The sequence below is a fragment of the Macaca mulatta genome, chromosome 6 (genome assembly GCF_049350105.2).
Source record: "Macaca mulatta isolate MMU2019108-1 chromosome 6, T2T-MMU8v2.0, whole genome shotgun sequence".
Taxonomy (NCBI): domain Eukaryota; kingdom Metazoa; phylum Chordata; class Mammalia; order Primates; family Cercopithecidae; genus Macaca; species Macaca mulatta.
The window spans coordinates 131,158,093-131,182,066 of NC_133411.1; the positions used below are offsets into that span (position 1 = coordinate 131,158,093).

The 23,974-nt window shown below is 38.1% G+C and overlaps 1 protein-coding gene across 1 annotated transcript; it reads left to right on the top strand.

Annotated features, from left to right (window-relative positions):
- Positions 1 to 1,222: 1,222 nt before the first annotated feature.
- On the top strand, positions 1,223 to 23,352 carry ZNF475 (zinc finger protein 475). The gene is made up of 3 exons (XM_015140642.3): positions 1,223 to 1,309; positions 20,259 to 20,439; positions 23,185 to 23,352. The coding sequence occupies exons 1-3, from the start codon at positions 1,277 to 1,279 to the stop codon at positions 23,334 to 23,336; spliced, it is 366 nt and encodes a 121-aa protein (XP_014996128.1). The 5' UTR covers positions 1,223 to 1,276; the 3' UTR covers positions 23,337 to 23,352.
- The last annotated feature ends 622 nt before the right edge of the window (positions 23,353 to 23,974 follow it).

A 23,974-nucleotide genomic window follows, 5' to 3' on the forward strand; every position in this document is an offset into this window, starting at 1 on the left:
AAAAAAAAAAAAAAAAAAAAAAAAGATCTATAGTTTAATTCTGGCCGTATCAAATTCAAAATGCTTATGAGATTTTTGAGTTAAGCTGAATCTATGAGTCTGGAACTCAGAAGGGAGGACTGGGCTGGGATATACATTTATGCATTATTAACATATATTTAAAGCAATCAGAATGAATACTCATAGAAAAACAGGCCCAGGGCTGAGTCCTGAGATACAATATTTAGGGACTAGAGGGGACGAAGCTGGAGAACGAAGGCCTGGAGATGCAAGAGAAAGGTCTAGAGTAGGGTGCCATGAAAACTGAGATCCAACAAATGTTGTAAATAAGGGTGTTGAAAACAGTGTTTTATGCCAAGAGGTTGAGTAGAATGAGGACCAAAAAATATTTGATTTGGCAGTGTGGATGCAGCTGCTAACCTTGGAAAGAACATAGTGGACTGGTGAGATCTGCAGAGTGTATGGAGAATAAAGATAGGTTGTGTTTTGAGAAGTATGGCTTTGAAGACTAGAATAGAAATAGTAGGTAGGCTAGGAATAGAGATATTGGGATGAGAGGTATTTTTGAAAGATGGGAGCTTCTAGATTATGTTTTAATACTTAGGATAATGATCCAGTGGAGAAAAGGAGGTTGAAGAAGCAAGAGAGGTGATCAGAGATGGTGCAAAACCTGGAGGTAAAATAGGCACCAGGAGATGGGATCACCAATGTGTGTGGAAGGAAGGACTTCGATAGGAGAGGGCACTTCTTTGTTTCAGGAGAATGATTAATACAGATGAAGGCAAGACTGTAGGTTATCAGTGGGGAGATAAAGTAACTACTATCTGTTAGCTTGAATCTCATATTTTCTTGATGAAATATCAGGCAATCTTACCAAGCCTATCAGATGAGAAAGAGAGGTATAAAGAGAGAGAAAAAGTTAATGTTAAGAACCTTCTTAGTCCTTTGTCTCTCCATGCCTTCTGTTAAACTGAGCTCCTGAAATCAAGACTAAGTCTTTTAGAATGCTTTCCCTCTGTGATCTCCGCTTCTTTGGAGGTGGTAGATGAAATATTCAGTGGGATCCTACTTGTAGATCCAACCATTTTAATAATCTTCAGTGGTCCTAGCTCACCTCCTCAGCTGTGCTGATGTCATGAAAACCAGCCTCGACCTCACAAACTACCCCTTGATGATGCTGACAGCTGGACTACTAATACCCAACTTGCTGTGCCGCTTCTTCATCTTTCCTTGGTGCCAACCATGCCTGCATATCAGGGCAGCATTCCATGATCCCATGGCTCTCAGGTCAACAAACCACAACACTAAGGTAACAGGACCAGTTCTCTTCTACGTTGTTGGCTCCAGAAGCCAACCCAAGGGAATTTGTGTGTATGTATTACATGTGTGGAATATGTGTGTGTTGAAGGTGGGGAGAGTTACACATTTTAGAGCAACAGCCTCATCAGTGAAATTGATGTATAGCTTTCTAATGTAAAAATTTAAAGGATAATACTCACCTGTACAAATCACAGTCTAATCATTTAAAAACTCATCCTTAACTTGTAATTATATATCACATATTGCTGGGTAGAGAGACTGTGATAGATACAACTACATCTCCCAGAGCCCAAAGCCCAAAGCAAAAATAGGTGCTCTTTCTTTGCACTGGCACTTCTTTATGTGGCTTTCTTCTTCTCTAGAAAGAAAAACACTGACTGTAACTTCTGTGAGAGGAGAGGATCACATATTATAAATTCAAATATTACTTAGGCCTAAAATGAACAAAAACCATAACATAGTTATACTCTCAAAAAGTTAATCTAGCTTAATTTCGTATGTCTTCAAAGCCTTTTTTCCCCATCACTTGCTTCCAGCCCAAACACATGTACATCCACATTTCCTAGTGATCATGGATACTGAATCGTTATATAGTGAGCGAATGGATATAGCTCCAGTACTTAAAAATCCAAATTCCAAGGTCAACAACTACAGTCTCTCCCAAAATTCTTAAAATTCCAACAAAGGTAGTGCAACGCAATCTGTAAAGAGTCCTTATTGAAACAGAGGTGATTGTCCCATAAACAGAATCTCAGTGCTCAATGTGAGGCATAAGTTCAGCCTTATGGATAGGTGGGGAATTGAGAGAACTTAAGACTCCATCTTCTTCTCTCCCATTATGTTGTGCAGTGCTCATCTTCCTTACATCTCTTGTCTCTTTGTAGCATTTACTTTATGAGGTTGTCTTATACATAGAAAGAAATGACCTACAAATTGAAGAAAGGGCTAGTAAATCCAGGAACTCAGTAAGTTTCCAGTATTCTCAGCCCAAGCACCTGCTCTGATGCCATGATCCCATCTTTAAAGTCTCCCATGCTGCTGTCATATCCCCAGTTACTTTTAATCAGAGAAGGTGGGAACATAAAGGTATCACTGGTCCCATGTTAAAACTTCAAGTAATTGGAGGCAGAGAGTAGAAGCAAAGGATAAGGAGAGATCGGGGTCAACTCTGATAGGAAAATTTTTTTTAAATATCTTAAAGTTAGAATTCTTTCTGGCCTATCCAAGGCGATGGTCTTCTTTTTATAGGAAAACTCCTTTTCTTGGCCTCCACCCCTGAGCGGTATGTGCTCTAACACGTAAGCTGTAGACAAATCAGGCACTAGAAAAAACCCAACGTCCAAGTTCAGGTCAGAGAGCATTTTTTTTTTTCATCTTTTTAATTATATGCACTGGACAAGTTGAGTGTCTGCCATAGCCCATGGGTGTTTCTTGTCTTTCCTCCATTTTCCCTTGTTTCTCCATTTTACTCTGTGACCTGGAAGCCAACTGGCCTAAGAGTCAGGCCTGTATCCAAACTGAAGAGCACAAGAACCAAACACTAAGAACATTCTCCAACCATTTTCTTCAAGGAGAGTCATTTCAGACAAGAATTTGGCAAGACGTTTAATCAATACCTCAAACACTTCACCTTCCAACTATGTTCTTCTAAGATCAGAAAAACAAAAACAGAAACGGTTCTTATCTCAAATGTGAAAATTTAAAAAAACAAACAAACAAAAAAAACCTTCAGCTAGGAAATTGTGTTTCTTTCAGAAACCTAGACCAAATTAGAGTCTAATTTGGAATTCATTCTTTGACCTATATTTTTCAGCTTCGTAGCTTAAGATTAACAATTAAATAACTAAAATGTCAAGCAGGCATTTGAAATATCAATAGTTCTTTTTTAAAAAATAAATACATAAAGATAATTTAATAAAAACAACATTTTCAAATGAATGTCAAATCTTTCTTATGTTAAAAGGAGCAAAACAAAACTCCAAATCACAAGTAACAGCCTCTTTTAGTTGGCCAATAGACAGGCCGGATTGGGAAATTCTTTTACGCGGCATCCAGTGATTTCCAAAAACAATTTAATTTCAAACAACGATCCTTCCAGATGTGACATTTGGGGAGAATTGTTTAAAACACCAGAAGTAAATGTGAAATACCAGTGGTTTCTAAACAATCAAACTCTCCAATTGTTAAGGTTTGGGATTGAACTATGCAGTTACTCCTATATATTAAAATACTATTTATACTTTGTATGTAGGACATGACTAAAAGAGTAGAAACTTAATTGTATACATTCAGACTCAGTCAGGTTGGTTGAAATTATGTTTTAAATGGCTGAAGGCAAGATTCTGATTTGGAGAAATGAGTCTCTGGTTGCCTCGCCTCATATTCTAATCTCCTTTGCATTTTAGCACCTTCTGCACTCTCCCTACCTCTGCCACCCCCACCCCTTGGTATTGTTGGAAGGGGGTCAAGATAATTTTATAAACTTAACAGAAAACCATCTTTCATAGGACTGTTTGCATTCTGAAAACCTATCTGGGAGAAAGTAATGTTTGACCCAAAGGAATAAACTTTCGAGATAGTTGGGAGAGCAAAGGCGGGAGTTTTGCTAGTTTTTCCCCAGTCCTGTCCAATGGCTGACTCTGGACATGTAAGGCAGGGCATGATACCCCACTGACCACTGATGACTGTATCTCCCATGTTTTTAGAAGCAACTGGAATCAGACAGACCTGGATTCAGATCATAGATGCACAATTAAATCAAATATCTTTGAACAAGTTACTTAACCTCCCCAAGTCTCAGTTTCCATCATGAGAGGTTGAAATGAGAGGATGCCTGCAAAGGACCTGGGATGGTGCTTGACAAAACTTTATCTGTGGGCTTCTCCCTGCCCACTTTACAGAAGACCCAACTCTCTGCAATAGAAACCAACTTTTCCACTTAGTAATCACTGTGTGCTTCAGTTTCCTGGTTTATAAAGTAGGGGCACTGAGCTCTGCCCAGAGGGTTATTATGAGAATAAATGAAATAAAGCACGCAAAGTGTTTAGTACAGGGCCTGTTACTTAGTAAATGCTGGTAATTAGCTGCCATTATGCCACTTGGTCAGACATGTTTAATATTGCAATATACATAAGGATTTATAAAAGAGGTTTTAGCCTTTTTCATCAAGTATGGAGGGAGGAGAACGCTCACTCTTACTTCCTCCATCCAAACTTCCTGCATTCTATGATATGCCCTGTGCACTTACCACAGAAATCTCAATTATTTGGCTTAATGGAAGGAATCTGGAGTGTAGAAAATCTAAAACAGAAGCTAAGGTCCAAATTTTTAGTTTAATTTTATCATGGAGAAAGAGAAACACTCGTTGATGGAATGACACACATTCAAATATCTACACAATCACATAATTCCCTCAGATCTTGGCAAAATGTGCCCTGTTTTTGACAGCCTGGGATCCAGCTGGGAACAGGGAAAGCAAAAATCCCCCAGAGAGTAAGTGACTCAAGGATTACCCATGCTCACTGTGTGCACAGCGTCTTGGAAATCAGTCTCATGCCTTAAAGTACAGTTTCTTTTGCCTAAGGATAGGCTTCAAGCCTCCTGTCAAGTTCTGTTGTAATCGTCGTCGTGCTTAAATTCAAAAAGAACAAGGAAGCTTCAATGTGACAATCTCTGTGTCACTATGCTTTTTTTTTTTTTTTTCCTCTAAAGTACCTTTCCTACTATCCTACTACCTGGCAAGTTTTGTTTTAATTCCTCAGTCAATGATTCAGCTTTTGAGTGAAAACACTGACTCTATAGGAGATCTCAGCTAAAATACAAAAATTCCCTTGATAGGTGACAAACCCTTTTTAGTCATTGGCACATTCATTTCTTAGACATGAGATATAAGGAAAATACTTTTTATTGGCGATATGACTGAGGAGAGGAATTGGAAAAATAGGCAGCTCAGAGTCACAAGCTCAAATGCTTTCAGGGGCAGAACAGGCTGCATAGAGGGCAACGGGGAGTGGTAGAGCTTGTGGTATACTGGAGAGTCAGCCTCACCTAAAGATATTCACATTTAAAACTTTTAAGAACATTGTCCTGGCCAATTAAAACATGCTGTTGATTAAAATGACTGTTGGTCCATCCGCTTGCAACCTGAAATCCAGAGCATAAAGCCGAGAGGAGGCAGTACCATTGGGTAGTCCGGGTGAGATGCTGTAAAGACCCAGGCCTGGGCCAGGAGAAGACAGCTGCGGATGCTGAAGAAGCAACATGTTTGTGCGACAGCTGTGTGCAGGGACCAGGGGCATACACACTTCGTACCTGAGCATAGGGTAACTCACCCCAGCAGCCAACTACCATGTGGATCACCTGTGGGAGTCTCTGGAACAATGAAGCTATTCTTCTGGATCAGACATCTTGGAGCCAAACCTTCTAATAATTTTTAAGGACCAAAAGTCAAGGATGCTAGAGAGGCTGCACATCTGGAGAGTAGTTTTCAAAATTAATCAGTCTGACTTCAAACATGTTAGTGGGCAGAGAAGTCAGGATGCTTCCTCCACTCAACAGGTCCCCTTCTCACCCTGACCCTGTATCTTGAGTAATTTCAAATGAATGGGCTCAGCACGTGCCAAATAGGGATCTGTCAACCTGATACTGTCTCAGAGATAGAGCTTTGGACAAAGCTAAAAAATATTTTCTAAATAAAGGGATTGGATTGAGACGAAAGGGGCAAAAAGAAAAGAAAGTAAATAAAGTAGTGAGTTCAAGATAGTCATTTCCACTGTTAGGGCTAGTTCTCAGTTCTGTACCCAGCACAGTCCCTGACACATTGTCAGTAATCAGAAAATACTTCTGAGCAACAATATCTGGGCTTCAATTAAATCACCTAGCGAGGGACAGCCCTTTCCTCCACATGCATTTCCATTTAGTGTGGGTCTCAGATGTGTTTCCAGCAGATGTCTCTGGTTTATTTCTGCTCACAATGGAAATGCAGTATCAAAATCTAGAATCCTATTGTTTCGTTGGCTTTTGAAATTGAAAAGCATCTGATTCATCCCAGATATTTGTGGACTAGCATACTGTACCGGTTACCAGTCACACTCCATCTGAGAGACAAAGTACACATTGACATATACGGCCAGTTCTAGGCCCAGTTGTGAGACAGGGTAAGGATTTTCCTGTCTATCTCCCCCGCGGTCACCATTTTTTTAATTCTACATGTTGTGACTTGTCTTATTACAGATTAGTGATTACAACCGTATGGTTGGAAAGTGTCTGAAGGTAGGAGTGCCTTTTTTCTGATTTGCTCCAAGTCGTGGTTCAGGCTTACAGGGGCTATTTGCCTTACAGGATATTCTCTTACCTCTGGGTTCCCTGAGTTCTCTTTGACTCTTAGGTTAATGAATAATCTCAAATGAACACTGGGAACATGGCTGTTTTGATGTAGGGATGATGCAATCTACAAAATGTAGGTTTGATGTAGGGATGATGCAACCTACAAAAATAAAAAAGACCATTAAACTTTCTGCATTTAAAAAAATATTTCCAAGTAATATACAAAGCATGTTACTTGGGAGGACACAGGCATTTCATTTGCAGACATATTTAGTAGTAACATAGTTTACATTTTGATGTGGCTTTTTGGCAAAGGCCCACTAAAATGACCTCATCAAAAAAGCAGAGTGTTTTTGTAATGGTTACAAATAAATCCAGCAAATTACTGCCTTCCAATGTGTGATTGCAGGAGGCTTCCTCTATTCCCTGGTAGCAGATGGGTAATTGTTTCTGTGCCCTTCTAGAGCCAAAGTTCTCAGCTCTCGCTTTCCGAGCTGAATGACCCTAAAGAAAATAATTGTAGGCTGGAGAGTAGACAAGGGCAAGCACAAGGAAAATATAAAGGAATAAATAGTGTGACACAAGGGGAGCCTTTCAGTATCCCTAAAATCAACTGTAGATGAAGACTAACTGAATTTATGTGTTTTGTGCGTATACACACACACACACACACACACACACTTATATACTAATAAACCTTGAAGTTCCTCATATGTTGGAAGATAAGAAACTGGTCAGTTATGTCTCTATTTTATTATTATTAAACTTTAAGTTCCAGGGTACATGTGCACAACATGCAGGTTTGTTACATATGTATACATGTGCCATGTTGGTGTGCTGCACCCATTAACTCGTCATTTACATTAGGTATATCTCCTAATGCTGTCCCTCCCCACTCCTCCCACCCCACGACAGACCCCGGTGTGTGATGTTCTCCACCCTGTGTCCAGGTGTTCTCATTGTTCAATTCCCACCTATGAGTGAGAACGTGCAGTGTTTGGTTTTCTGTCCTTGCAACAGTTTGCTTAGAATGATGGTTTCCAGCTTCATCCATGTCCCTACAAAGGACATGAACTCGTCCTTTTTTATGGCTGCATAGTATTCCATGGTGTATATGTGCCACATTTTCTTAATCCAGTCTATCATTGATGGACATTTGGGTTGGTTCCAAGTCTTTGCTATTGTGAATAGTGCCGCAGTAAACATATGTGTGCATGTGTCTTTATAGCAGCATGATTTATAACCCTTTGGGTATATACCCAGTAATCAGATGACTGGGTCAAATGGTATTTCTAGCTCTAGATCCTTTAGGAATCGCCACACTGTCAGTTTAATTAGATCCCATTTCTCAATTTTGGCTTGTGTTGCCATTGCTTTTGGTGTTTTAGACATGAAGTCCTTGCCCATGCCTATGTCCTGAATGGTATTGCCTAGGTTTTCTTCCAGGGTTTTTATGGTTTTAGGTCTGACATTTAAGTCTTTAATCCATCTTGAATTAATTTTTGTATAAGGTGTAAGGAAGGGATCCAGTTTCAGCTTTCTACGTATGGCTAGCCAAGAAACTGGTCGGTTATGTTTCAAACAGACAAGATGCCATGCACGTGGGTGCAAAGGGACAGTCCTGCTTTTATGTTATTCATCTCTGGCTACAGGGCTCAGGTACTGAAACTCTAGGGTTGAGTTTTTCTTGAAGAATCTTATGTAAATAGGGTTGCTTCTTAATGGACTTTGTCCTACAAAAAATGTAATGTCCTGAAAAAAAAGTCTTGATAAAACATTTTCTAATTTGATGTTTTTATTTGTTTTCTTTTGTGGTTATATGCTTTGTTTTTTGAACTAGGAAAACTTCTTGGGAGACAAATTAAAGAGTTTAGAATAGAAATCATTTGAAATATTCCCTAGGTCCCGGCAAAAAATAACTAAAATACATTACTTGATTCTGGAATTTCTTTTACAATGTGTAATGCTGACTTTCAACTGACTGCATTTCATGAGCATGGCAATGCAAAAATACTCCACTAAACTGTATCTGCACGAGTGTTTTTAAATCAGCCTTATTGAGAAATAATTTGCAAACAATAAACTGCATCCATTAAACATGAGCAATTCAATGAATTTTGATGGTTTTAGAAACCTATTATACCACCACCATAACCAAGACATAGAACATTTTCATTACCTTCCAAAATGTCTTATATTTCTTTATCACCTTCCACTTCTAGCCTCCAGGCAACCACTAATCTACAGATTAGTCTGGATTTTATATAAATACAATCATGTCATGTGTATTCTTGTGTTTGGTTTCTTTCAGCATAATGATTCTGAGTTTCATCCACTGGTGCAAGTAGCAGTCGTTCTTTTTTATTGCTCAGTAATAGAGCATTGAATGACTGTATTCAACTTTCTTGCTCTATTTATGGATGTTTCCAGTTGCATTCGTGTTTTGTTTTATTTTATGTTTTTTGTTTTTTTGAGACAGAGTCTCACTCTGTTTCCCAGGCTGGAGCCTCAGCCTCCCTAATAGCTGGGATTACAGGCACCCACCATCATGCCCAGCTAATTTTTGTATTTTTGTAGAGATAAAGTTTCATCACGTTGGCCAGGCTGGTCTTGAACTCCTGACCTCAGGCGATCTGCCCACCTCGGCCTCCCAAAGTGCTGGGATGACAGGCGTGAGCCACCACACCTGGCCAAATTCATGTTTTTTTATTGTGACTTCAGAACTTTAGTGCAGACAGAACCAATTTGCATTTCTCCAATATGGGAAAACCAAGATGGTTTAGTGTATAAAAATTCTAAATTGTCCCATCTTGCCCATTTCTTAATCTGATTATGTCTCAAAGATATGAAGTCCACATCCTTATATTCAGGGCTCAACACAATCCCCAAAATTGCCCTCTCTCTATCCAAAACAACATAACACCTTAACTTGACTGATGCAGCTCTCTTATTATAGAAAGTCCTTCCTTTCAGTGTTATTTGTCAAATCTCTACCCAACTATTCTGACAGGAGGATGAAGTCTGGGATCTGGACTAAGGTGGAAAGACAGAGGGCCAGGGGAGACACTTAGAAAAGGTCACGACCTTCAACTATTTTCTCAAGGTCTAACCACTCGTGTTTCCATCCTATGTGGAACAGATTGATCTTCACTTGTATACTTCCTCTAAGCAGACTTCTTGTTTCCATTATGGGCATTAGGGCTTTCATGTTCACATACTACAGTACTATTAAACAGTTGTTGAAAAGGTCATGTTGTTTAGCAGCTTGCCTAAAGGAGTTCTCCTCTCTCCAGTACAGTTCTACCATTCAATAAACCCACTTCAGATATTATCCACTTCATTGGCTTCTGATCAAAACACTTCCTTTTCTTCCTGCTTCAGACTCCTGTGGCACTATGTCCCCATATCATGATACTTACACCTTTTGACTTGTAAATTAATAGTTTATATGTTTGCCTCCATAACTACAGAGAGTTAAGGATTGGGATTCCCCACAACCTCCAGCTTGGTGCTGGAGGAAGTAGATGAATGAAGGCATGGAGACAGCAAAGTTGAGGACTGTGGCCTCTAGCTTGGGGAATAGTGTCCAGTTTGGTGTGGCTCAAAGATGTGTTTCGTGGGGCTAAGATTGGCCATGGCTGAAGTCTGCATGAAGTGTTAGACTTTACTCTGTAGCCACAGAGAACCATAAAATTACTGAGATCATGTTAGATAGGCCAAGTTTGCACAAAACAGTCAAGTGAGGTGGGGGCGGAGATAGTTGAGAAGATGAAAATTATATGGCGATATGTCAATCCATCTAGAATGGGCAATACAGGATCCAAAGGATGGCCTGGTTCATCCATCCACCAAATTATCCTTTTGACCGCCACTTTTCAAAATAAGATGACTAGTACCACACAGCCCCACTTAGTTGCTTGTGAGTTCATTTTTTGACTAATGCGTTCAGGCGCGGGAAACAGCCTAGACAAAATTAAAATATCTGTAAGAGTTGCATTTAGGATTATCTTATGGTGGAAATGGACTCAGGCTAAATCTTGTTCTCAGATTATTTTTCCAGACATTTGTTACTGCTTTTTAAAGTAATGGAGCAGAATTCTAGGATTTCAATTATGTTTTGCCATACAAGTATTTAACTGATATGTACTCAACTACAAACAATTAGCAAAATAAAATAGTATTGGAATAATGCAACTTAAAGTACTATAAGTATTTTTATTTTGTATTTAAAAGGAAAATGTTTTCTATTGACAACATTTCTGACACCAAATGTGTGGATTTTTACCCCTACAGCAACAACCAGTTCTCCAGTTCTCCAGACAACTGAGTGTTGTCCCAGAGTTAGCGCAGACCTCACAAGTTGAGGGCTCAGTCTCACAAGACTGCCCCCCAGCTTCAGAAGCCAATCACAACTACTGGGAAGTCAGGTTACTCACACTTCTGTCAACTTGGTTAAAAACTGAATTTCCCATGATCCTGCCTTCATGCTTAATAATTTGCTCTAACAGCTCACAAAACTCAGGGAAACATTTTATCGTGTTATTTATGTTACCAGTTTACTATAAATGATTACAGATGAACAGTCAGATGAATAGGTACATAGGACAAGGTATGGGGTTGGGGGTAGTGTGGAGCTTCTGTAGCCTTTGGGGCCACCACCCTCCCAGCACCTCAATGGATTTGCCAAGCTTGAAGCTATCTGAAACTCTTCATTTGGAGTTTCTATGGAGCTTCCATTACATAAAAATAATTGATTGAATCACTGAACATTAGTGATTATCTCAATCCCCATCCCCTCTTCCCTCCTCAGAGGTCAGCAAGTAGGGCAGAAATTTCCAGCCCTCTCAGGCCTTGGTCATTCTGGCAACCAGCCTTAATCTTTAAGCTGTCTACGGGTCCCAGCCACCAGTCATTCATTAGCATACAAAAAGACACTCATCACTCCCGGGGATTCCAAAAGTCTTAGAAGCTCTTGTTTCAGAAACGGGAAAAGGACCAAACACAATTTTAAAAGCCCCTATCAACCCTATCACTCAAGAAGTTACAAGGATTTTGAGAGGTCTGTGTCAGGAAGTAGGTGCAGAGACCAAATATGCATTTCTTATTATGCCACAGCCTTGTAATTTTATGCTATGCAAAACTGTATTCATTCCTAATACTAACTCTAATTCCAACTACTAGTTTGTTATAATACTAAACTATGTTATATACATAATCTTGGAATATCTTTTATGAGTTATTTCAGGAATTTTCAGAAAGTAATTCAGTCTGCATTATTTTACCTTTAAGACTGATTTTACTACCCAATCCAGATTAACTTTTGACTCCAGAGCTGATACTCTTTTTTTATTATTTTATTATAAAAATGATACAAATTCATTTTAAAATTCAAGCCATTAGGAAAGTATAAAAATTACCCCAGACTCCTCTAATTTGACCTTAGTGGATATCATTCCAGGCATCTGTGTACACAGACATACATAAGTAGACATGTATATGTTTTCATATAAGTGAGATTATTAGTAGAGATAAATTTAATTTACTTGCATTTGACAAAAAGACACCAAAGTGAAACTAATAATTTTGCTGAACTTCAAGATAATATTTCTTCACTAAAAGTTTAGTTTTTAAAAGGACCTACTAAAGTTGAAAAAAAAGTAATTATTCAAGGATTTGCAAAACATTAACTTCAAATTTTAATTTTACACTGCTTCAATTGACTGTTTCACATGAAAACTGAGGAATTTAATGTCATTAACTTCTTTGTACTGCTCCTTCCCCTACTAATTTTGATAATTTTATATTCTCTTCTCTATAATTTTTTTTTTTTTTTGAGACAGAGTCTCACACTGATGCTCACACTGGAGTGCAATGGCACAATCACAGCTCGCTGCAGCCGCAACTTCCCGGGCTCAGGTGGTCCTCCCACTTCAGGCTACTAGTAGCTGGGAACTATAGGCATGTGCTACCATGCCCAGCTATTTTTTACATTTTTTGTAGAGATGGGGTCTCACTGTATTGCTCAGGCTCAGGCTGGTCTCAAACTCTTGGGCTCAAGCAATCTACCCTCCTTGACCTCCCAAAGTGCTGGGATTACAGGTAAGAGCCACTGGGCACAGCCTCTACAATTTCTATAGTTATTTTGCCTCCCATGATTTAAGTGGATTAATTGCCACTCCTTTAGTCACAATCTCTATATTTTTTAGCTTTTTTGTTGTTTCATCCTTGATTTCTTGTATTAACTAATGTTTTTCAAAGAGAATCAGAGGTAGAGTGGCTATATCATGTATTTATTATACAGGGACATTTTAGAGAGTAAAAGAAGAGCTATTAATATTAGCAAAGACAACAGGTAAATAATAAGACTATTCTAGGCAAAACAGTGCTTAGAATCACCCTAAAGCCAGATATGGTGTATTTTATAAGCTCTTGAATGCTTCAACTCAGAACTTTCTGAGCCATTTAAACAGTGCCAAATGGCCCCTTTAGCAACGAATTATCTATTGGAAGAAAAAGTTTGGCTCTGGCTAAAGGCCCAGTAGCTCACTTCCTGGGGCTAATATATGAGTTTTAGGGAATCTACCAATCAATTGAAACCATATCCACAATTCTGTATACATATGCATTTTTCTGGGGAGATCACTGTGACACTAATCAGATTTTCAAAGACTATTGCTCCATAAACATTTCTTACCAATTTCTGTTTCATAAGGTGATGCTTGGATCACATTCTCTGAACTCCCCTGTAAATAACATCACAGAACTATGCTTTCACACTATAAGTTATCACTTCATATCTTCTGTATAATTAGTATAAGAAGTGAACAAATGTGGGCTGGGAGTGGTGGCTCACACCTGTAATTCCAGCACTTCGGGAGGCCGAGGCAGAGAGATCATGAGGTCAGGAGATAGAGGCCATCCTGGCTATCACAGTGAAACCCCATCTCTACTAAAAATGCAAAAAAAGCCAGGCGTGGTAGCGGGCGCCTGCAGACCCAGCTACTCAGGAGACCAAGGCAGGAGAATGGCGTGAACCCGGGAGGCAGAGCTTGCAGTGAGCAGAGATCGCGCCACTGCACTCCAGCCTCGGCGACAGAGTGAGACTCCATCTCAGAAAAAAGAAAAGAAAAGAAATAAACAAATGTGGAGTGTTTCTGATATTTTGTAAAACTGCTAGTAATGACTTCCATTTTAGTTTTCATTACATCTTTTATTAAAATTCATAAATTCATGCAATAAATTTAGTGCTAGGAATATTTTTTTCCTTCTGACCAGTTGTCATAGTTCTTTCTGCAAACTCTGTTAGTTATTGAATTGTGTATTTCACAGTGGTTTCCTTCTAGCCTGTACTATCAGAGAGGTCATCTAGAGAAATTTGAACCTATCTGAAATATAGGTATTCTAGTCTTGGTTTTCTGAAACAACTATGTCCATTCCTCTTTTATCCAAACCTCTCTTAAGGTTCTCCAACAAATCAGTCTCTTTTCTTGGTCCTTAATCTTTCTCCCCTGCTTCAATAGTGATACTATGACTATTTCAAACAGTAACAATGAATGGATGGATGCCAGGTGATATATACAATAATTAGGATAAAAGTAGTTAAATATCCACTTCCCTGTGTGTTACACAAACCTGGCCTAAAACATTGAACATGAAGTGTTCCTGACAGAGAAAAGACATTAACAGAAAGAAAAAGATGCTGTGTGGAAAATAATATGATAATTCCAATAGTGGCCAGCAAAATAATTGAAAGCATATGAAAAGTTAGTGGATTCAAGTTAAAAGCTTTCCCTAAAGTGTTCAAGTGCCTGCCTATATCTAGCCTAAATCAACTTTCCCAGGAAACTGAGAGGACCAAAACAAAATTGTGATGAGCCCTGACAGACTTTTATGCACACTTACATAGATTTAGTGATTAACTTTTTGTAAAAAATGTCTTTTACCTTGATGTTCGAAAAGTAATGCCACACCAGCAAAATATTATCTGAAACGTTACAGGAAAACTGTTGACCTAATTCTTTGCTCTTCAGCAACCTCAGACTTACCAACTTCCTCTTTGCCTTCCTTTGATAACACTTTCCTGAAGTTGGCTGGTCCTGGCAAGGGCCTCCATAGACAGGGCCCCCTGCCCTCACATAACCTCCTCAGCCACCCTTCCACTGCCCTCCTTACTCTGTTATGCCATGCCACTGAAAGCTACAGCCTGCGCATTTGCTAAGAGGGAGCCTTCTGCTGGTCCTGCCAGAGCTACAGTCCCTTCTTTCTGTTCCTTCTTTCCATCCCCCACAGATCCACTTCTATCTGAAAAAGGCCAAATAGGAAAACCCTGGACTGGAAAAAGAGGCCAAACAGGAAAACCTTGGCAGCTGGGGCAGTGGCAATAACCACAAGTTGGAGATTGCTCAGCTTTCCCTGGAAGTTTCAGACTGACAATTGTAAAATCAGTGAAAAATAAAATAGGTTTTCTTATCTCTGTTCAGACCCATGTGGATGTATTTTTCTCTTCCGCTGTGGCTGGGTTGTTTGTGCTTCACTAGAGCATGGCTTAGGAGTAAGATGCTCAAAACATAAGAATATGGAGTATATTGCAGGTTCAACGGAAGTTCAACCACAAATACAGAGCATGGGACAAGCTTTAGAAAATATAATATAGACCATCTTCGTCTTTTTATGGTATTAATTTTCCCCCCATCCCTTTCCGTTGTTTGGTAGATGTCTTCTGACCTCTGTGTCTGCCTGTTTTCTTCTAACTTTCCTTCCAGAGGAAATCTTCTGACACGGTGACACAAATGTCTTCATTTATGACCCATGCCATTTATTTTGCTTATATGCTTGGTTAAATACTGGATTTGGCTCATACTTTCCATGTGGAATTTTATTAAATTCACTATTTTCAAAGTAAAAAGAATAACTTTTCATTTTAAACTAAAAAATCTGCATTTAATTAACCTTTCCAGTAAATAAACATGTAAAAAAGTAGTAAGAAACATTTAAATGTCTTGAAAATTTTTGCTTATGCTTTGTACTTTCTGTTAGGTCTTTCTTGAATTTCTCAAATATTTTTAATGTCACTTTTAAATTGTTAGAACCCACCATATGGCTAAGAAAAGAAGGATAAACAGCTATTTAGTTATTTTGATAAATGTAGACAGTTTATTGGCATAAGTTAGTATAGAATAATAGAATAAAATATTCCACTTCAAATAATACTCTTTTTATAAAAACTTCAATCATCCAGGGAGTCACTTTATTTTCCCTTTTTGCTTGGTCTATGTAACTGTGGATTTATTCACCTAACATCTCTTTTTATGTCTGGTAAGCAGAAATCATAAATGTGTTTCTTTCTGGTTTTGATGTTGCTCTGTGCAAGGTGAAAGTCCCAATAGTTATAGTTAAAAGTAGGCTGATTATATGACATATACATCTACCTAGTTTTATTTCCCCAAAGGAGACCACACAATCAGCTTAATTTGTTTCTGTTTTAATGCCACCTGGTGCTACTAAAGAGTATATTGAAAAAAAGTCATTTAATTCCAACAAAATTTCTTGCAGCTTCAGGTAACTAGGTCTTTTCCATTATTCAGTGAATATTCTTCCCTAATTGAATCATTACTACATTCCCCAGGGTGCATAATCCCAGCATCTTTCACTATTCTATTTCCCAGAATTCAAATCTCTTCATTCTCTGAAGATCACTTTGCCTCATACTTAGAAGACTAAGTCCATGTATGTGAGCTCCACCAATTCCTCACTTCTCTGCAAACACCTTTTCCCTTTCTCTAGCTTTCCTTTTTTCCCTTTTCTCAGAGGCTAACACCTCCAATTATGCCCTTAATCTCATCTTCTACTGCCTCCTCTGTGATTTTTAATTATCCTATTTCATTGGGGACCTATAATCTTTTCCTCTCTACCTAAGGTATCCCTATCCTATAAACAACAACAAAACAAACCTTTCTTCTACTTTGCTTATCTCTCAAGTTTCTTTTCTGCAAGTTTTTGAAAGTATGTTGTTCTCCTCCTTGACATAACTTTTAACTCCTAACAATTTAGCCTTTACCATTACCACTCCTTTGGAACTAATCTCTCAAAGTTCCTGCTATGGAATCCACTGATAACTCCATCTAATAGCCTTTTCTCAGCCCCTCATTATTCTTTGTAGCATCTGACAGGGTTGATGATACCATATTTCTGGAAACCAGAAATGTTTCCAGAATTCTGAATGGAATCTTTTGTCTGCATGCCCTGTTTCTTTAACTGCAAATTTGAACCTTTCTCTGTGTTTTCTGGCTATAATTTCCCGTGTCCAATATCCCTACTATAAATATTCTCCCAATAATTTTTCTCCATATATTCTTTACATACTCCTATTTATAGAATTTACATGGTTTTAAACATTTTTTTTTCTGTGTGAATAGCTCTGAAATAAATGAATACTGAATTTGCAGGCCTGTATTTCCTGTTTTGGCTGGATTTATTTATTTAAATTCTACAATTATGTCAAACTCAACAGATCCAGAACAAAATGTTTTTCTCCTTCCCTAAATTACCTTTTTGGATTTATAAATTTTATTTGTACTCTGTGCAATGCTTTTCTATAGCTCTATCCTCAGATTTAGACAGGTCATGTGTTCCTAAAATGGTAGAGGCTTCTGTCAATCCCCAGTCCTCTCCCCAATGTCAGATTGTTACCTCCTATTACTGGGTGTAAGACTTGGTGGGTAGGAGAGTATACACAGATGGTCCCTGCGTGCCTGCCCCTTAGAGGTGCTTACGCTCAGCTACTCTGCCCTTTTCTTGTGGCAGACAATTTTGTCTCATATAAAGTTTGGAGCTTGGAGGCTTTTTCTTGGTACTATTGATCTATCTTCAAACTTAGGTAGGCCTTTTAGTTCATCTATTTATCTTGCAACTTTGAGTCTCCAATGGACTCAAAAATTATGATTCTGTAAGCTATTCAATTTGTTCTCATTGTTTAGGTGGAAGCAATGATTCTTCTGCTTTTCTGTATCTTAGACAGAAACCGAATTTCCCTATTGCATCTTATCCTTAACTCTCCTGTAGATTTGGTTCTTCCTAAGAACAAGAAAACTAAGAATTTTAGTTCAAGTAGTTTATTTGGGAGGTGATCTCAGGATACCCCAGTAAAGGAATAGGAAGAGAGACAGTGAAGAGAACAAAGCCCAGCTAGTGTGTTAACAAGTGACTGTGGTCCAGTCACTCTGGGGACTTCTGGAAGACTATATGGAATCAACCTTGGTGAGGAAGCTGGATATGTATTCGCTGAGTCTCATCTGCAATTGATGAGCTGCTCTGCTGTGGGCAGAGCCTCCTCCCGATCAAAAAAAGCAAAGAATCACAAGTGCTTGCAGTAGAAAGTTGTTGACATGATTCCAATGTGGGCAGGCATAATAGTGTTAACAATGTCTGTTATAAACTTTCCACTGACATTTATTACTTTTCCTCTCAGATATATGGGTGTACTAGAGCCTGGTGTTATTGAGAAGAGTAGTTATACCTGATTTATCTTTGTATTCTCCCAGCATAGTAACTTGGATATAATAGTCAGAAGGCAATCGATCAATATTTATTAAATGAGAAAATATAATTTATATAGTATCGATATGAAGAATTCTGGTTAGCTCTTTTTTATTTCCTCCGAAGCCCATGTCCTCACCCCAATCCCAAGTACTCAAATAATATAGTTTAATCTTTTAATTGCCAAAAAGATAACATCACCTGACTAGTGGGGATTTTTTTTAATCACATTGATTTTCCAGTTAACTTAAATGTGATATAATTTTAAACTATGATTTCCAAATCTAAGCTTTATCTAACAGATTTTTTTTTCTTTTTTTTTTTTAATTATACTTCAAGTTCTGGGATACATGTGCAGAATGTGCAGGTTTGTTACATAGGTATACACGTACCATAGTGGTTTGCTGCACCTATCAACCCTTTAACTACATTAGGTATTTCTAGCCCACCATCCCCAATAGGTCCCAGCATGTGATGCTCCCCTCCCTATATCCATGTGTTCTCATTGTTCAACTCCCACTTATGAGTGATAACAGGGGGTGTTTGGTTTTCTGTTCCTGTGTTAGTTTGCTGACAATGATGGTTTCCAGCTTCATCCATGTCCCTGCAAAGGACATGAACTTATCCTTTTTAAGGTTGTATAGTATTCCATGGTGTATATGTGCCACATTTTCTTAATCTAGTCTATCATTGATGGACATCAGGGTTGGTTCCAAGTCTTTGCTATTGTGCATATTGCTGCAATAAGCATACATGTGCATGTGTCTTTATCATAGAATGATTTATAATCCTTTGGGTATATACCCAGTAATGGGGTTGCTGAGTAAATGGTATTTCTGGTTCTAGATCCTTGAAGAATCACCACACTGTCTTCCACAATGGTTGAACTAATTTACACTCTCCACATCCTCTCCAGCATCTGTTGTTTCCTGACTTTTTAATGATCACCATTCTAACTGCCATGAGATAGTATCTCATTGTGGTTTAGATTTGCGTTTATCTAATGACCGGTGATGATGAGCTTTTTTTCACGTTTTTGGGCTGCAGAAATGTCTTCTTTTGAGAAATGTCTATTCATATCCCTTGCCCACTTTTTGATGGGGTTGTTTGTTTTTTTCTTGTAAATTTGCTTGTTTTTTTCTTGTAAATTTGTTTAGGTTCCTTGTAGATTCTGGATATTAGCCCTTTGTCAGATAGATAGATTACAAAAATTTCCTCCCATTCTGTAGGTTGCCTGTTCACTCTGATGATAGTTTCTTTTGCTGGACAGAAGCTCTTTAGTTTAATTATATCCCATTTGTCAATTTTGGCTTTTCTTGCCATTGCTTTTGGTGTTTTAGTCCTGAAGTCTTTGCTCATGCCTATGTCCTGAATGGTGTTGCCTAGGTTTTCTTCTAGGGTTTTTATGGTTTTAGGTTTGACATTTAAGTCTTTAATCCATCTTGAATTAATTTTTGTATAAGGTGTAAGGAAGGGGTCCAGTTTCAGTTTTCTGCATATGGCTAGCCAGTTTTCCTAATACCATTTCTTGAATAGGGAATCCTTTCCCCATTGCTTGTTTTTGTCAGGTTTGTCAAAGATCAGATGGTTGTAGATGTGTGGCATTATTTCTGAGGCCTCTATTCTGTTCCATTGGTCTATACAGCTGTTTTGGTACCAGTACCATGTTTTGGTTACTGTAATCTTGAAGACAGGTGGCATGCTGCTTCCAGTTTTGTTCTTCTTTTTGCTTAGGATTGTCTTAGTTATATGAGCTCTTTTTTGGTTCAGTATAAAATATAAAGTAGTTTTTTCTAATTCTGTGAGGAAAGTCAATGGTAGCTTGATGGGGATAGCATTGAATCTATAAATTACTTTGTGTAGTATGGCCGTTTTCACGATATTGATTCTTCCTATCCATGAGCATGGAATGTTTTTCCATTTGTTTGTGTCCTCTCTTATTTCCCTGAGCAGTGGTTTGTAGTTCTCCTTGAAGAAGCCCTTCACATCCCTTGTAAGTTGTATTCCTAGGTATTTTATTCTCTTTGTAGCAATTGTGAATGGGAGTTCACTCATGATTTATTTTATGTTACTTACAGCCAGCAATGATACGGCGTCCACCAACAGTTGTTTGCTACATTTGTGGTCGTGAATATGGAACAAAATCTATTAGCATTCATGAGCCACAATGTCTGAAAAAATGGCATAATGAAAACAACTTGTTGCCTAAAGAGTTAAGGAGACCAGTACCTAAAAAACCAGAAGTCAGGACCATTACTGGTAAGTTCCTAGAAAAAAGATTTGAGTGTATAAGGGGAGACTTTTCTCTGTAAACTAATAAGAGCAGAAGTATTTTCTTTTTTTACTTGTTCAAACGACCAAAATCAGCAACATTTCCTGCTTTGGTTAAAGACAAATAAGAAAAACAGTTCTGGAATGCCTATCCAAAGTATTATCTTCCGATGCTGAGACATAAAGACACTGTCCTGGCAACACTGTGCATGAGAGAGACCTATAGGAATTTGCTCTATTTCCCAAAAGTTTCCTTCATATATCATCAAACCCTTTGAATGTAAAATAAATAATAAAATATTTTTAAAATAAAAATAAATAAAACTTAAAAAAATATGAAACTTAAAAAAAACCTTTGGGAACATCCAAAGTCATGTTTCCAAATATGAATGTGTCTTGGTGTTCACAGAGCAGGGGTACCAAACTTGAATTTTCACCAGGTCCACTAGTCAGGTTATGACATTGAGTAAACTGGTCTGTGTGTACAACAAAGGGGAAGTAAGGACTACGATGAGGTGTGGAGCATCAGATCACTCTAAAGGAGACAGGCCGCTGCCCAGTTCCAGCTGGTGTTATCATTAAGAAATTTAGTCCAATGTACTCATATCTTTCAATAACACAAAACAAACTAGAAATCCAGACATCTATTTTAAGTTTCCAGATTTTTTTGCATTTAATCATTTGTAAAGCCTGGTGCAAACCAAATGAAACTGAAACTACACTGCCATGTTTGGCCTCATCACAAAGCCTCATGCTTATTCATTTAGGGTATGAGAATAGTTAAGAAAATATTTTTGCCATGCAAGCTCAGACTTATCATATTTTTACCATTGTCATTTTCTCAGTAGATCCCCTAAACCATCTCATAGGACAATGTTGGTTTTAAGAGGAGTATCTTTCAATTTATCCGTTGTCCTATGTAACCATAGATTTGCAATGCTGAAAAGTACCTTGGGGGGTCATTTAATGTCAATTAGTCCAAAGCACTTGTGTCAGAGATGTGACACAAGGAGAGTTTTATAACAACCTACAAAGTAGATCCTAGATTGTATGATAAATTCTAGATCCTGCTAGATCCTAGCTGTTCACAGTCCTTGCCAAAAAGAGGGCTTTACATACAGGTGGGAAAAGAGCTGAAGATGAAAACAACCAGCTACTGAAATTAGAGAATTTTCCACAAACAGGTTGTTTATTTCATTGAAACTCTCTTTCCAGCATTTCTCACTTGGTGTCAAAATCTGTTTCCTTCCCTTCTGATCTTTATCACTTTCTCTGCTTGACCATAACTACCAGAAGGCTAGAAGTAAGAGGAACGATTAGTCTGAAAGCCCTGGTGGTTCACCATTCTGTTACTGCCTACAGATGGAAAAGATAGGTCCTATAACTGCATTGTCTTCCTCTCAGTCCCACGTTATTTATCTCTGAAGATGCCCTTCTTCTCTAGGTAAAAATATTTCACATTACCATTTTTATCTCATGAACTCATTGTAGTCATAGGGTTCAACTAACCCCTCTTCCTGATCTGAAATCAAAGCCCTATGCAAAAACACTTAGAAATGTGATGAATCACCTTCAAGTGAGAGTCAATGACTACTCTGGAATTTTTGAATTCATTTTAAAACTCATATGAGTAACGAGAAAGTCAGCATCATTCTTTTCTCATTTTTCAAAGCACTCAAAATACACATTCATATCCCACATAGACAGTGACGTTTGCTATATCCAAAGAAGAAATACTAGATTTTGCTGGGATTTAAATTCCCATGGAGCAGAAAAGTAAGAATTAGGAGCAGATATGTTAAAAAATTTAAGATTCACTGTGGTTGTGTGAACCATTAGATAGAAATAGTATGTGAATTGCCTAAGCTTTAACGAAGTAATCTATGCTGTGCCAAAGATAAAAACTAAGTAATATGTTTCTGAGTGCCTTGTTACATTTTGGGGGCCTATTTTCAGTGGTTCTAAGATATAGTCAGTTTAATGTACTAAAGTCATTCTATTTTAACTAAGGTTTATTAAAGCTAAATCCCACATTGTTTCTCTAAAATAAAGCCATATGCTTTTTTCCCCATGCTCTGCCAATGAAGATTATACATTTCTCATCTGTCTTTGTTATTTTCTTAAGGACACATCTTTTTGTCAGATTATTCTGTTTGCATTCTCCACTTTGATTACTTAAAGAATATCTGAGTTTATGACCATGAAGAGATGATAAGTTTTTAAGATACAATTCATCTTAAATTCACTCTCAACTGTCAGTCTTGGCTTCTAAAAACATTCCACTGAAGAATTACAGAAAAGGAAAATACAAATACATGCTGATTCCCCTTTGTAAGCTTATATTTAGAGTCAACTGAAAGAAGGCCAAAAGTTATATTTGCAAAATAATGATGTATATGCAAAGATGTTAATAATTAGTGAAGAATGCATATCATAACATGTAAAACAATGTCTTTCCTTTTTAAAATCCAAAGAGTGAAAACCTCTGTCTGATTCCCAGCTAACTTTACTCAACCCTTGAAAGAGCGAGCAGCCCTTTCTTTTTTGGAGGCAAAAGTAATATGATTTGTTTAAAATACTCAGTGAACAGGTATTTCCTGAAAATATTTTCCATAGAAAGTAGAATATGGTTCTCCCTAATAAAAACTGATTCATTTTACCTTTTTCTTTCCTTTTTGTTTTTGGTATTTTTTTCCCTTTTTTTCCTTTTGCTTTTTCCCTTTAACTTTCCAGCCAAAGGCTTCTATGATCTTGATGCTTTAAATGAAGCTGCTTGGACAAGTGCCCAGAGCCAGTTGGTTCCCTGTAATGTTTGTGGGCGTACCTTCCTGCCAGACAGACTGATTGTTCACCAACGATCTTGTAAGCCCAAAGCCGCCAAGTAAAGCCCTTTTCTCTCTACTGAAGTGTTACAGGAATTAATCCCTTTGAAAGAGATTGGGATAGGGTGGGAAGGAGAAAAAGGAGGTGACGAGGGGAAACAAGGAAAACTGCAACTGACCAAGGGCTGTTCTAGCAGGGGAGGCCCAGCTCAGCGCTTTGGTGTTGTAAGCGTTGCTCACTATTATGCAGTTGGGCAAATGCTCTGGTTTTAACAAGCAGCTGCATGTGCATAGGCACGCTGGGGACCATTTCACACTTTTGTCAGGCAGATTTACAAGCAGGCTGCTTCTCATCAGAGCTGGGATTTTGTCTAAAAGAAATTTCAGAGCCAACCGTCCCCATTTTTCTTCCATTTTCTTTCCTGAACGAGATTTTGAACTTCACAATTAGGGCTCTTATTCAGTGCACAAGGGCTCCAGAGGCAACTTCAGGCAACTCTTTAATCCCAGGAAGAACTGGATTCCTTCCTCTCCCTGAGCTTTCTGAAATAACCTTGTCATTCCACATGTCTTTTTATCCAGGGACATTTTTTGAGTTATTGATTGGGGCAGTTCTTTTCTCTATAAGATTGTTCAACAGCAGAGACATTCAAAACATTGCTGAGAACTCAAAGTACCGGAACCATATCTAACTCATTCTC

Excerpts from the sequence above, each read along its gene's own strand:
- ZNF475 (XM_015140642.3), top strand. The coding sequence starts at position 1,277 with ATGGCTCTCAGGTCAACAAACCACAACACTAAG. Across the intron at positions 1,310-20,258 it reads CAACAAACCACAACACTAAG|CCAGCAATGATACGGCGTCC; the intron begins GTAACAGGACCA and ends TGTTACTTACAG. Across the intron at positions 20,440-23,184 it reads AGAAGTCAGGACCATTACTG|CCAAAGGCTTCTATGATCTT; the intron begins GTAAGTTCCTAG and ends TTAACTTTCCAG.